The following is a 13,453-nucleotide window of genomic DNA, read 5'->3' on the forward strand; positions in this document are numbered from 1 at the left end:
TATAAATAGTGCTGCTATGAATATAGGGGAAACAACCATCAAAATGGAAAGGGAACCCACTATATGGAATATAATTTCCAATGATATGTCAGGTAAGGGGTTAATTACCAAAATATGGAGTACTCATACAACTCAACAAAAGGAAAACAAAGAACCCAATTAAAAAATGGGCAGAGGACCTAAAGAGACACTGCTCCAAATAGGACATACATATGGCCAAGAGACATGCTAAACATCACTAATCATTAGAGAGATCCAAATTAAAACAATGATGAGGTATCACCTCACACCTGTCAGAATGGCTGCCATCAACAAATCATCAAACAACAAGTACATTAGAGGGTGTGGAGAAAAGGGGACTCTAGTACACTGTTGGTGGGAATGCAGACTGTTGCAGCCACTGTGGAAAACACTATGGTGTTACCTCAAAAAATTAAAAATTGAACTGCGATTTGACCCAGTGATCCCACTTCTAGGAATATTTTGAGATTTCTTTTGAAAGACATATGTATTCAACCTGAATTAAATTTTTTTTCAGACATGTGACTTAAGTGATACTGTGAGTCTATTTATTCTATCACCTTCCCCATCACAATGTACATACACACCTTTAGGCACCCATCAATGTCCTTGGCATATTTCCAGGCAAACATGACATTTTTCCATTTATCAACACAAGGCTCCCCAGGACCTCCTAAGTTACCTGTTTTATCTTTAATTAACTCAGGAAGGTAGGAACAGACCTCTAAAGGGGGACCCTGAGTACATTATGTCTATCCTAACTGTGTGTACTGAAGAAAATAATCTTTGCAAGTCAGTTACTAACTTTATGTATGATCGGACAAAGGATTTGCTCTTGCCATTTAGGCAAACACATAGTCACATATTAAATCATAATAATAAGAGAAATAATTTCAAACATATAGCAAATCATGGGGATGGTTACACTATAAAAATCAAGTCAGAGCTTGTCTTTTTGATAAAGGAACATGTAAGGAGAGAGAGAACTGAAAGATGAGAGTGTGTCCTACTAATACCAGGGACAGCATTACCGGCTGAGAGAAGAGCAGGTATAAAAGCCCAGACTCATCAGAGGTTTGGTGCTTTTATCATTGAGGATGTGTTTGGCATAGAAAAGAAGCAGCTAGAGAAATGTTGGGTTACACAAACATCTTTTCTTCATAGAAAAGGTTTCAAGTCATTCTTTTTATTTTAATTAATTAATTAATTAATGTTAACTCATCTTTATTGTTGAATGTATTACAGATGTCCCCCCTTTTTTCCCCATTGACCCCCTCCTCCCAAATCCAGCCACCCTCCTGCCTTCCCCATAAGATTGTCAGTGTCCATTGCTTATGCATATATGCATAGAAGTTCTTTGGTTTATCTCAACCTGCCCTCCCTCCTTTCCCTTTGGGGTTCATCAGTCTAACAACAAATTTGTGCTTCTTAATTTCTTTATCTTTTTTACCCATCTCCCAAGCCCCGCCCTCTGGCAAGCAACAAAAAGTCCTCTGTATCTAGGGGTCTGTTTCTCTTTTGCTTGCTCATTTTTTTTGTAGATTCAATTTTTGATAGATATGTATTAATTGTCATTTTGTTTTTCATAGTTTTGTTCTTCTTCTCCTTCAAGAAGACCCTTCAACATTTCATATAATACTGGTCTAGTGGTGATGAACTCCTTTAGTTTTTTCTTGTCTGGGAAACTCTTGATATGTCCATCCATTCTAAATGATAACTTTGCAGGATAGAGTAATCTTGGTTGTAGGTCAGTGGTTCTCATTACCTTGAATATCTCTTGCCACTCCTTCCTGGCCTGAAGTTTCTTTTGAGAAATCAGCTGACTGTCTTATGGAAGCTCCTTTGTAGGTTACAAGCTGCTTTTCTCTTGCTGCTTTTAAGACTCTCTCTTTGTATTTAACCTTTGGCATTTTGATGATGATGTGTCTTGGTGTGGATCTCTTTGGATTCATCTTGTTTAGGACTCTCTGTGCTTCTTGAACATGTATGTCTATTTCTTTCACCAAGTTAGGAAAGTTTGCTGTCATTATTGTTTCAAATATGTTTTCAATTTTTTGTTCTCTCTCTTCTTCTTCTGGCACCCCTATGATGCGAATGTTGGCACACTTGAAGTTGTCCCAGAGGATCCTTACACTATCCTCATTTTTTTGGGTTCTTTTTTCTTTTTTCTGTTCTGATTGGGTGTTTTTTATATCCTTATATTATGAATAAATGGTTTGCTTCTTGGCTTTACCTTTCCTACTATTGATTCCTTGTAAATTATTCTTTATTTCAGTTAGTACATCCTTCATTTCTGACTGGTCCTTTTATATGTTTTTGATGTTCTCACTAAGTTTTTTAGAGGTCTCCTTAAGCTCCTTGTAGGTCTCACTAAGTTCCTTGAATGTCACACCAAGTTCCTTGAGCAACCTTATAACCAGTGTTTTGAACTCTGCATCTGATTGATTGCTTATCTCCATTTCATTTAGTTCTTTTCCTGGAGTTTTGTTTTTTTCTTTCATTTGGGACATATTTCTTTGTCTCCTCATTTTAGCTGCTTCTCTGTGATTGTTTCTATGTATTAGGTAGAGTTTCTATGTCTCCTAGGCTTCATAGGGTGGCCAATTATTGTAGGTGTCCTATGGAATTCAGTGGCACAGTCTCCCTGATCACCCCAGCAGGGCCCTCCAGGTACACCCCTAATGTGGACTGTGCACCCTTCTGTTGTATTTGAGTCTTGAATTGTTGGTACATCAATGGGAGAGATTTACTCAGGCTGATCAGTTGCAAAAACTGGCTATGCCCACTGACCAGTGGCCTCTGAATACCTTGGAGGATCAACTGTGTAGGTGCCAGCCACACAGAGCAAGACTTACTTGATCAGGGCTCTGGTGCCCACTGAGTCAGCTCAATGAGTATGTCACTTGTGGAGGTGGTTGGGTGGTAGTGTTCTGATGTGGTCTGAAGCTGTCTACTGGGTGTGCTGGCTCTGGTACAAGATCAGCCACTGCCTATGTTCTATCCGGGGCCACCAGCTTAAGCTACAAAGTGATATGCAGATGGCTGCTTCTTGTGCTGGGCTTGGAGGTGCCCAGGAAAAGCCAAGTTGTGAACCAAGGCTGGCTGCTTCTAGTGCCAGGCCTTGGGCCACTTAACAAGAGGTGTAGGGCTCACTGAGACCAGATGATGCTTTTTTGACAGATTATAGAAAACTCTGAAGCAGGATCCAAGACAGCCAATCCTATGGTAAAGCCTTTGGAAACAGCTTGGGTGGGCCTGAATATTGGGTGGGGCGAGGCCTCAGGGGATCACTGGGGCAGGGCAAAAAGTGTGAGCCAGATTGCTGGAGTCCCAGATATGGTGGCCATCTGGGCACCTAGTGTGGAACAGGGACCCCTCACTCCTCATGAAGGACCTTCACAGTTGAGGAGTCCCTCTTGAATTTTATCTACCATACATGGGTATGGGACCAACCCGTTCGTGCCTCTGCCCCTCCTACCAGTCTCGGTGTGGTGCTACTTTAATTTCACAGTTGTAGGACTTCCATTCAGCTGGATTTCAGGTGGTTCTGAATGATTATTGTGTTGTAATTTAGTTGTAATTTTCATGTTGTTGTGGGAGGAAGTGAGTACCGCATTGACCTACACCACTATCTTGACTGGAAGTCTCATGTTATTCTTTTGTTCAATAAACATAAAGGACAATAATAACCACTGCACAGATAATGAATTTTGTCATGTCAGAGTAACTGAAAGTATTTAAAATTGTTTTTAAAAGTCCTTTGTGCAAGGTCATCATGCTCCTTTTGTTCTCTCAGTACTTTATTATTTTTTATCCTCACCTGAGGACATTTTTCCATTTTTTATTCAGATAGAGTGAGAGGAAGAGAGAGAGAGAAACATCAACGTGAAAGGGACACATGGAGTGGTTGCCACCCACACGATCCAACCAGGGCCGGGGACAAACTGCAGCCAAGATACATGCCCTTAGCGGGAACCACACCTGGGTCTCTGTGGACTGCAGGTTGACTCTCTAACTCCTGAGCCAAACCGGCCAGGGCTATTTTTGTTCTTCTATATTTGTTCTTTCCCTGTCTTTGATTTTTACACAATTTGTGACATTCGTTCCTATGCTTATTCTGCCCCATTTTAACATTTCCATCAGGCTGGGATCTGTAAGCAAGAAGAACCTCTGACATCAGAAAAGGTAGGAGCAGGGAGCAGCTTCAATGGCTTCAGGAGTCCTGGAGAACCTAAAGGAGGAGGTGAACTGCCCCATCTGCCTGGAGCTCCTGAAAAAACCCATGTGTCTGGACTGTGGGCACAGCTTCTGCCAAGCCTGCATCACTGCCAACAACAAGGAGCCCATGACAGGCCAGGAAGGAGAGAGCCACTGCCCAGTGTGCAGGCTAAGTTACCAGCCTGAGAACCTGCGGCCTAGTCGGCATTTGGCCAACATAGTGGAGACACTTAGGGAGGTTAAGTTGAGCCCAGAAAAGAAGCAAAAGAGAGATCTCTGTGTGCACCATGGAGAGAAACTCCTGCTGTTCTGTAAGGAGGATGAGAAGATAATTTGCTGGGTTTGTGAGCGGTCTCAAGAGCACCGTGGTCACCACACATTCCTCATGGAGGAGGTTGCCCAGGAGTACAAGGTAATAGACCAGGATGCAGGAAAAACAGGGTCGAAAATACTGCTTGATGGGAAATCTCACTTTGCATTTGACTCTCATTACCTTGCCACCATTACCTGAGGTCTGTGATCACTTTCATCTTATGCTCACTTTCCAAGGTCTAAAGGGTATCTCTGATGAGCAGACTCTAAACCAAAAATAGATATTTATATACCGTGTGCTAACAGGTGGAGGTTTGGTGCCCAAGCAAAGCTGTCATTATCCCTTTGGAAAGAACTAGGGTAATTAGGCAGCTGGGTGGATCAAGACCTAACTTCTGTCCTTACTAGAAGATCAAGTCCACCTCATCCCCCCCAGGCAAAGAGAATGAGTCTTCTCTTTACATGGGAATAGTGACTTCTATCATCTGAATTCTAAAGAGCACATCCACCACAACAGGTTTCCTTCAAATCAGATTCTAATTGTTAGTTCATGGTTTCTGTAAACTCTACACTCTTTAGGGATCAACCTGATTTGTTCCCCATTTATCCTCTCCACTGAGGCCGAGAAAGCCCACAGTTTGACCCCGATATGATTCCTTTTTCACAGGAGAAGCTCCAGGAAGCTCTTAAAAGGCTGAAGGCAGAACAGCAGAAAGCTGAGAAATTGGGAACTGACCTTGAAGAACAGAGAACTACCTGGAAGGTAAGAGGAGAGACTTCTAAAGAAAGTCAGACAGGAATCTGGGAAGAACCTTGGTTGTTAGTCACAAGGAGGTCCCTTTCTTCTTGTTTCTTGAATGTTGATATATCCAGATTTATTGATTAGCCATTCTTTATTTTTCCCCTGATAGGGGTGGGGCTGACATTGAGCATGTCATAAATTAAAAGCGATATTTATAGGTTAGTTATTCTCATAGAGACCCTCTCTGGTGAAAATGGCTGGTGAATTCTGTATTCATTTCTGTCATTATTTTAAACCTTTAACTCTTCCAGGGGAAGACAATTGCCCATGGCTCATGGCTCTGTCTCTGGTGCTCAACATTAGGCAGAGGGTGAGGATGGGGGACAGGATTACTAGAGGGAGGAATGACTGTCCTGGACAGCTCTGTAAAATCTGAGTCACACCCAGCTATCTTATTTTGGTTCTAGATTGGCCTCAATAATGCAGACTTGAGGTTATTATTTTGGAAGGTGATAGAGAGAAAATAACAGGAAATATCAGCCTCCACAAGAATTCCTTCCCTGCTTCCATCTACCTTCCCTCTGAGAACATTCAAATTAAATACTCTATTTCTGGCCCCCAGCCTCTGCCTGAGGCCTGACTCCCTCTCTCTTTTTCTCATTCCTGAAGGATCTAATAGACAAGGATAGCCAAAGTGTCCAGGACTGTTTTAAAAATGTGAGAGGAATCCTGGACAGTGAGGAGCAGAAGGAGCTGAATATACTGAAGCAGGAGGAGACAGATGTTCTCAATGACTTGGCTCAGACTGAGTGTGAGCTGGTCCAGCAGAGCCAGTTGTTGGAAGATCTCATCTCCGATCTGGAGCATCGGCTACAGGGGTCAACACTAGAGATGATGCAGGTAAGACTCGGGAATAAGCCCCAGCATCTGAACTTGAGGAAAATGAAGACTAACTTTTCTCCTCTGTTATGTGGCTGTGCTTTTTGTAGTGGTGACACTGAGGTTCCTTTGGACTTGCAGTAACCCTTCCCTTTATCTATTTCAGAGGTTCTAGAAATAACAAGTAACCCTTCCCTGCATCTATTTCAGAGGTTCTAGAAATAATTGAATGCATGAATAGCTAGCAAAAATATAATTTTACTAATGTATCAACTACAGTGCAAAAGTGACTCTGGAGAGAAGATCCATTGTGTCCAATTATATTCAGTAGGCCCTTGTATCTTGATCTAGAACTTTTTTTTATTTACCTCTTCAAAATACAAGGTGTGTTTTGTTTGTTTGTTTTTGTCTTTTATAGAATGAGTTGAGATTTTTCTCTTTTTTCTAAATTTTCTGAATAAACAATTATGAAGAATTAGTATTATTTATTCTTTAATTATTCAATAGATTCATCAGTGAAACCATCTCACTCTGATTATTTTTGGTGGGGGGAGAGAGAGAGGTTTAAGATATTTAATTACTTATATTAAGTTTTCTTAGATTTTATATATATATATTTCTTGAGTCAGTGTTTGATGATTTACATCTTTGTAGAAATTTGTCTATCTCAAGTTGTCAAATTTGTAAACATGTAATTAGTCATACTTTCTTAGACTCTCTCATTTCTACAGTACTTACAGTAAAGGCAGATCGTTTATTCCTGATTTTAGTGATTTTTAGGGGTGTTTAGTTACATTTGGTTAAATTTATTGATGCTTTTCAAAAATTACCTTTATTGTTTTATTTATGTATTTAATTTTAACCTTTCTATATTATAGATTTCTGCTCTCATCTATATAGTTTCCTTTGTGTATATGTGTAAATGCACTTGCCTGCATGATTTTGCTTGTCTGTGTTTATTGTTTTTAACTTACTGTTCTTTTTCTTGTTTCTTAAAGTGATACTTTTGACCACTAGTCTGACACAATGTTTTTTGTTACAGTTTTTAATTATATAAATGCATTGTTTTAGCTATATTCTTTACTATTGGATTACTTGTTCTTTTGATTCAATTTAACTTATTTTCAAATTTTCTTTGGTACTTTTATCTTGACTGTTGAAATATTTGAAATTGTGTTGTCTAATTTACAAACATCGTGATTTTTACTTTTTCTTCTGCTGTGTATTTTAAATGTAATTCCTTTCTTACCAGAAAGTATATATTTTATTATTTCAATCTTTTAAATGTATTGACACATCCTTTATGGTCTAAAATATTGTATGTTCAATTTTTTTGATATGAAATTAAAAAGAATGTGTATTGTGTATTCATAGAATGAAAGGGTCCATAGATGCCAGTTAGGTTGAGCTGGTTTATAATGCTGGTCATCTCTTCTACGCCATGATGGTTTTCTTATTTATATTTTTTATTTGTTTTTCTTTTTCTTAAGTCTCTTTCACATTTGTTTTAATACTGGTTTGGTGGTAAGAAGCTCATTTAGCTTTTTCTTTTATCTTTTTTTTGGTACAGGCCCCTAGCGGGAACCGAGCCCAGTACTCTCTGGTCCGCAGGCCGATGCTCCAACTGCTGAGCCAAAGTGGCCAGGGCAACTTTTTCTATACTAGAAGCTCTCTTTGTCTCCTTTAATTCTAAACAATGGCCTTGCTAGGTAGAGTAATCTAGGTTATAGGTTTTTGATTTTCATAACTCTATTTCATGCCACTCCCTTCTGCCTGCAAAGTTTCTTTTGAGAAATCAGCTGATAATCCTATGGGAGCCTTCATACAGGTAACTAATTGCTATTTCTTTGCTGCTTTTAAGATTATCTCTTAGTATTCTTCATTTGTCACTGGGTCTTTTTATGCTATCTCTCTTTTTATGGTTCTTGTCTCTTTGCTGAAGTTTTCAGTGAGATCATCTATTCATTCCCTAAGTTCATTGAGCATTCTTATAACCAGTGTTTAGAATTCTTCATCTGATAGATTGTTTGCCCCCATTTTTATTAGTCAGTTTTCTGAAATTTTGTCCTGATCTTTATTTGGGACATATTTCCTTGTCTCCTCATTTTGGCTGCCTTCCTACTTTTATTTCTATGTATTCGTATTATCTGCTGCACCTATCAGTCTTGGCAGAGTGGCCTTATGTAGTAGGTGTCCTTTGGGGCCCAGAGGTGCAGTTTCTGAGTTCATCTTAACCAGGTTCTCTAGGGGTGTACACTGTATAGGTTGTCTGTTCTCTCTTTTTATAGTTGAGCCTTGATTGCTGTAGGCACATTGGTGGGGGAGATGGCCCTCAAACTGAGTGGCTATCCTATTTCTTAACCTCCAAACATGGGTGTGTTACTAGCCAGTTACATCTCCACCCTCCTACCAGTCTCAAGGTGGCTTCTTCTTCATAACCTTAGTTGTAGGAGTTCTCTTCAGCTTGTCATCACGTGGTGTCAAGGGTGATTTTTCTATAATTTAGTTATAATTTTGATGTGGTATTGGGAGGAAACATGCACAGTATTTACCTAGTCCACCATTTTACCTAAGATTCTCTTTTTACTTTTGACATATCTGTGTCTTTGAATCTAAAATATGTCACTGGTAGGTAGCAATAATTGAAATTGCTTTTATTCTAGTCCAAAAGTCTCTGTCTTTAATTGATAAATGAAAACAATAATATTTAGTGCAATTGTCAATGTAGCTCCATTTAATTTACACTGCATTATTAGCTTCTGTATATCACCTGCAATTATCATTGTTCTCTTTCTCATTGAATGGCTTCTTTTCAGTTGAACAGGTGTTTTAATAAAAAATTTTGTTTTAATATGTTTTATTTTTGTGGTGGTGGCTCTTCGATTTAGAAATTGCATCCTATTTTATCATGATCTATTGCATATTAGTATGAAATGAATGCCAGTAAAATATGTATACTTGCCTCCAATATTACTTGATGTTATATCACCAACAACACATTGACACTTTTAATATGGGCACTTGATCTAATGCTGGCCAACACCATGCAGGCCTTAGAATATTTTATATAACTTGGAAGATAAGATATCTTTTGGGGGGGATTTATATGAGGGGATAGGTGTTTATTTCTATGAACTGAGGATAGAGTCAATACAGAGGGCATACAAAGAATTTGCAGAATGCCATAGAATAGTTCCTGATGACAATGTTTGAGCTTCAGAATTATGCTTTGATTAAAGTTACAACTGTTCACAAAATTTCTTTCCTCTACTTATCTACTTCAGATTTTCTTAGTGTGTGAGATACCAAAACAAGGCCCAAATACATAAGAGCAAAGCAATTTTTTTTTTCTTGTGTCCATGGACCCAGCAGTTGGCCTAGTTCCATGTGCCATGGAAGAAGTCCGAGACAAAGGAGACAAAATATATTTGTGCATATCTGTTCAAAGAAATAAACTGATGATGATAAAGAAGTTCTGATAACTAAAAACAGTTAACAATATGGACTAAACCGTTTTGTTAGAGAATGAAATCCAATAAATATTGTAGTGTTTAGATCAATGACTCAGTGGATACTGGTAACATGGACAACAGTGTTTAAAGAGGAGGCAATTTGTTTGCTGAATAGTAAGTTACATAGTAAACATCCTAAGTTACTGGTTCCTATGGCTTTTTAATAGGGATTATATTAATATGCTTTTAAGAGGAAAATTGAGTAAAAATAAGTTCTTGGAAATAAACTACACATAGGTGCATGTTAAATTTAAGGATGTGGATAAGGTCAATGATAGAGAGTGGGTGAAACAAGAAGAGAGATTTGAGAAACGCCAACATTAATACATTTTTTGCTTGTACCCTCAGCAGAAGCCATGTAAACTCCCTGAGGCACACAATAACTACTCATCTTTGATTTTCCCAATTATGGCATAATGCTTCACAAGTAACAGTACACCACTTTACATGTGTGTTGACAAATGAATAAACCATGAGTTCTTCAAATAATCTCATGAGGAGCTTTGTGAACATGGTGAAAATATCATGGGCTTCATGCTTTTCTCATAAATGCGTCACATCTCCAGGTACTGGAAGCTCAGGCTGTGCTTCCACAGGGGTCAAAGTTGTTTCTATATTTCAGGAAAATGACAACTTCACATGAATCTTCTGAAATGGTTGACCTGCGTCTTGTCTTTACTATTTCGCTCTCACATTAGGACCATCTCTATTCCATCCAGAAGAGGGTGTGGTGAGGATGTGATGAAGCTTTGTAAGTGAGGACAGCTCATTCTTGACTTGTGTTTTCTCTTTTCTCCCTAGGATGTGCATGGTATTATGGAAAGGTATGTGTGGAAGACCAGAGATGGTCCCTTTGTGCTTTGAAAAGAGGTTGAAAGCCATTAAAGTTATCTGGTGGTTAATTAGAATAAATTATTCTCAGACAAGAAAAATTTGGATGTAGTTTTATCTTAAATTTCTGTTCACATGTTATGGTTTGAGTGTTCTATAACTACTGATGATGAACCAGATTTTATGGTAGAAAATTTACTTGGGGGAAAGTTGCAGAGTTTGGGTTAGTAGCAGTTAAGGATAAGATCAGACTTTTTATTACACCAAAAACTCTCTCCAAGGAACAAAGGAGAGTATTCCAAGCTCCTGACTGGCAACAGATTCTGCAAGTGTTTAACAGTGAGGAATGCCAGAGCAAGTGGGTGGGCATGAGATTCTTGTAATGTATGGGTTAAACGGGGAGGAGGGTTCAATTTCTGGGTGTGGATAGAGGAGACAAAAGAGGATGGATATCTGATTTCATAAATCCTATTCACTCAGAGTGCCTTTATTTAAGTCAGATTTCCACATTTCTTAGGTGATGGATTTATCATGGAAATGTCATGTCTTCTTTACCTCATAAGCACCTAGAATCTGAGAAAACTCTGTGAATTGAAGAGACCAGATCCTTTCATATGGTTCTCTTTATTTTACAAAAACAGAGTTGAATATTAAGGAATATTTTGACCCTGGTGCAAACAATTGACCCATCTTGATGACAGAGTTTTGAACCCAGAATGGAAGGGCATCATCATCTTTCAGTCTACATTTTCACACATAATTGCCTGCATTAATCTCTTCTAAGCACACAAAATTCTGATGAGTATTAGTAAAGCATTCTTAATGTCTTCTGTTCCAAGTGTTACATTGTCTCCAAGGGAACCCATAATCTCACATGTTGTTCAGGGGGCCTGCCTAACCGGGAGTAGAATTTAAAGGTTTGGTCCTCCCAGACAGCATTCCCACACTTGGTGCATCTCAACACAAGAAGCCAGATTTTGCAAACTCACTTTCTTGTCATGTCCCTCGGAATCTAGATCTATGTCAAGACTTTTTATTACAGTAATTTATTTCATGGTACCAAATTTTGCATGTTAAAGAAATCCACTATTGTATATAATTTCATATTATTGTTAGAAGTTAGAGAGGGAGAGAATTGTTTTCATTTTGAAAGGAATATAAAAGTGCTTCCCAGAGTCACACAGAGAACATCTGGGAAAGTAGATTGAATACATTTTTTTTGGCTTTAAGTTCAGGAATCTACTGTCTCCTTTCTCAGGGGTACATGGAAGAAGACTCAAGTATTCAATGAGGTGGATAGATAAAAATCAGTGGTTTTGGAGAGACTAAAGTCAGAAACATGGAGATCTTTTTTGTCATCCCTAGGAGTAGGACTTTCTCTCTGAAGACACTGACACCAAAAACTCTCTCCAAGGAACAAAGGAGAGTATTCCAAGCTCCTGACTGGCAACAGATTCTGCAAGTGTTTAACAGTGAGGAATGCCAGAGCAAGTGGGTGGGCATGAGATTCTTGTAATGTATGGGTTAAACGGGGAGGAGGGTTCAATTTCTGGGTGTGGATAGAGGAGACAAAAGAGGATGGATATTATGTGCTGATGTTATGGGCATGTTTGACAAGGTGTGGTCAGCTGTCTGGTTCACCTTCATTCTTACTTGTACTACCTTACATAGACCTCAGTCTGTACCCTGATCTGAGGATAAAATGAACTTCAATGTAGGCTCTTCTGCTTATATTTAATGCTATTGATTTTTATCATTTCAGGGCTGACAGAGCTGCGCCGCTACTGGGGTAAGGATAGTATGAAGCCATTTTTGCCCTCATCTTCTTTAGAATTTTTCATTTTCTACTCAGTCTCATGTGTTCAGACCCATGTTTTCCCTTCCAATATACACATACCTATTATATTTCTGCAGAATTATACTGGTCCTCAAGAATTAAACCAAGTTTTTTCCAGTTCCCACTCATTTTATTCTTGCAATCTCTCTTACAATGTCACCATTGAAAGTACATCACATTTCTTACCCAACCCTTTAATTTTTCTACAGCACATGTGACCCTGGAATACCCCATGGCTATAGGAAATACTCACATTTCTGAGGATAAGAAGCAAGTGGCAGCTCACTTCAGACTTACAAGAGGTTTTTTATATGGAAACGATATTGAGGATCATGGTGTCCTAGGATCACCCCTTATCACATCAGGAAAACATTACTGGGAGGTAGATGTGTCAAATAAATATTCCTGGAGTTTGGGGGTATACAGTGGAAAACGTCCTGACTTGAATACGAGGGAGTTTGTAATTCAAGATGATTGTAAACATGTTTGCTCTCGATATCAACCTAAATTTGGCTACTGGGTTATAGGGTTACAAAATCGTTTTGACTATAAGGCTTTTGTTAATTCTGCCTCATCCGATGCCTCAACCTTAACACTGTTCCTGACGGTTCATCCGCGTCGTGTTGGGGTTTTCCTAGACTACAGTGCTCGCACTGTCTCATTCTGTAATGTCACAAACCATGGGACTCTCATTTACAAATTCTCTTCATGTTCCTTTCCTCAGGAAATTTTTCCATATTTCAATCCAATGAAAAGGCGTCGCCCCCTGAAACTATGTTCCCCAAGCTCTTAATCCTCTTTCACCAGCACCCACTTCTATGAAGCTCTCTTGCCTTGGTTGCACTTAACGAACTGAGTTTATCTGAATGATTCTCACCATCTTTTCCTTGCTGCCTCTTCTTTTATGTGAACATCCTTCATTCACCAATAGTGTGCACAATTAGTCTCGTGTTATATCTATCCCGATATCTTGTTTGCATTGATAGATAACCCTATCTCATCACTTTTTATAATGACTAATGTCTCATTAAAAAAAAGAAAGACATGTATGGAGGTGGTAACCTCTGTACCGATTTTTATAATCTCACGTCCTCTGCTTCT

At 38.9% G+C, this 13,453-nt stretch overlaps 1 protein-coding gene across 3 annotated transcripts; it reads left to right on the forward strand.

Annotated features, from left to right (window-relative positions):
• Nucleotides 1-4,219: 4,219 nt before the first annotated feature.
• On the forward strand, nucleotides 4,220-13,145 carry LOC118628345 (tripartite motif-containing protein 5-like). 3 transcript variants are annotated; one of them, XM_036259237.1, is made up of 7 exons: nucleotides 4,220-4,651; nucleotides 5,219-5,314; nucleotides 5,963-6,193; nucleotides 10,486-10,508; nucleotides 11,881-11,987; nucleotides 12,278-12,304; nucleotides 12,562-13,145. In XM_036259237.1, exons 1-7 carry the CDS (start codon nucleotides 4,229-4,231, stop codon nucleotides 13,143-13,145), a joined length of 1,491 nt encoding a protein of 496 aa, XP_036115130.1. In that variant the 5' UTR covers nucleotides 4,220-4,228. The 3 variants fall into 3 exon arrangements, with proteins under 3 accessions (XP_036115130.1, XP_036115127.1, XP_036115129.1); XM_036259234.1 differs by lacking the exon at nucleotides 12,278-12,304 and having other exon boundaries at nucleotides 4,229-4,651; XM_036259236.1 differs by lacking the exon at nucleotides 11,881-11,987 and having other exon boundaries at nucleotides 4,229-4,651; nucleotides 12,278-12,306; nucleotides 12,559-13,145.
• The last annotated feature ends 308 nt before the right edge of the window (nucleotides 13,146-13,453 follow it).

This window comes from Molossus molossus, unplaced genomic scaffold (assembly GCF_014108415.1).
Source record: "Molossus molossus isolate mMolMol1 unplaced genomic scaffold, mMolMol1.p scaffold_m16_p_13, whole genome shotgun sequence".
NCBI lineage: Eukaryota > Metazoa > Chordata > Mammalia > Chiroptera > Molossidae > Molossus > Molossus molossus.

Coding starts and splice junctions, on each gene's coding strand:
- LOC118628345 (XM_036259237.1), top strand. CDS start 4,229: ATGGCTTCAGGAGTCCTGGAGAACCTAAAGGAGGAGGTGAACTGCCCC. Junction 10,509..11,880: donor GTGCATGGTATTATGGAAAG/GTATGTGTGGAA, acceptor TGTCATCCCTAG/GAGTAGGACTTTCTCTCTGA. Junction 12,305..12,561: donor AGAGCTGCGCCGCTACTGGG/GTAAGGATAGTA, acceptor ATTTTTCTACAG/CACATGTGACCCTGGAATAC.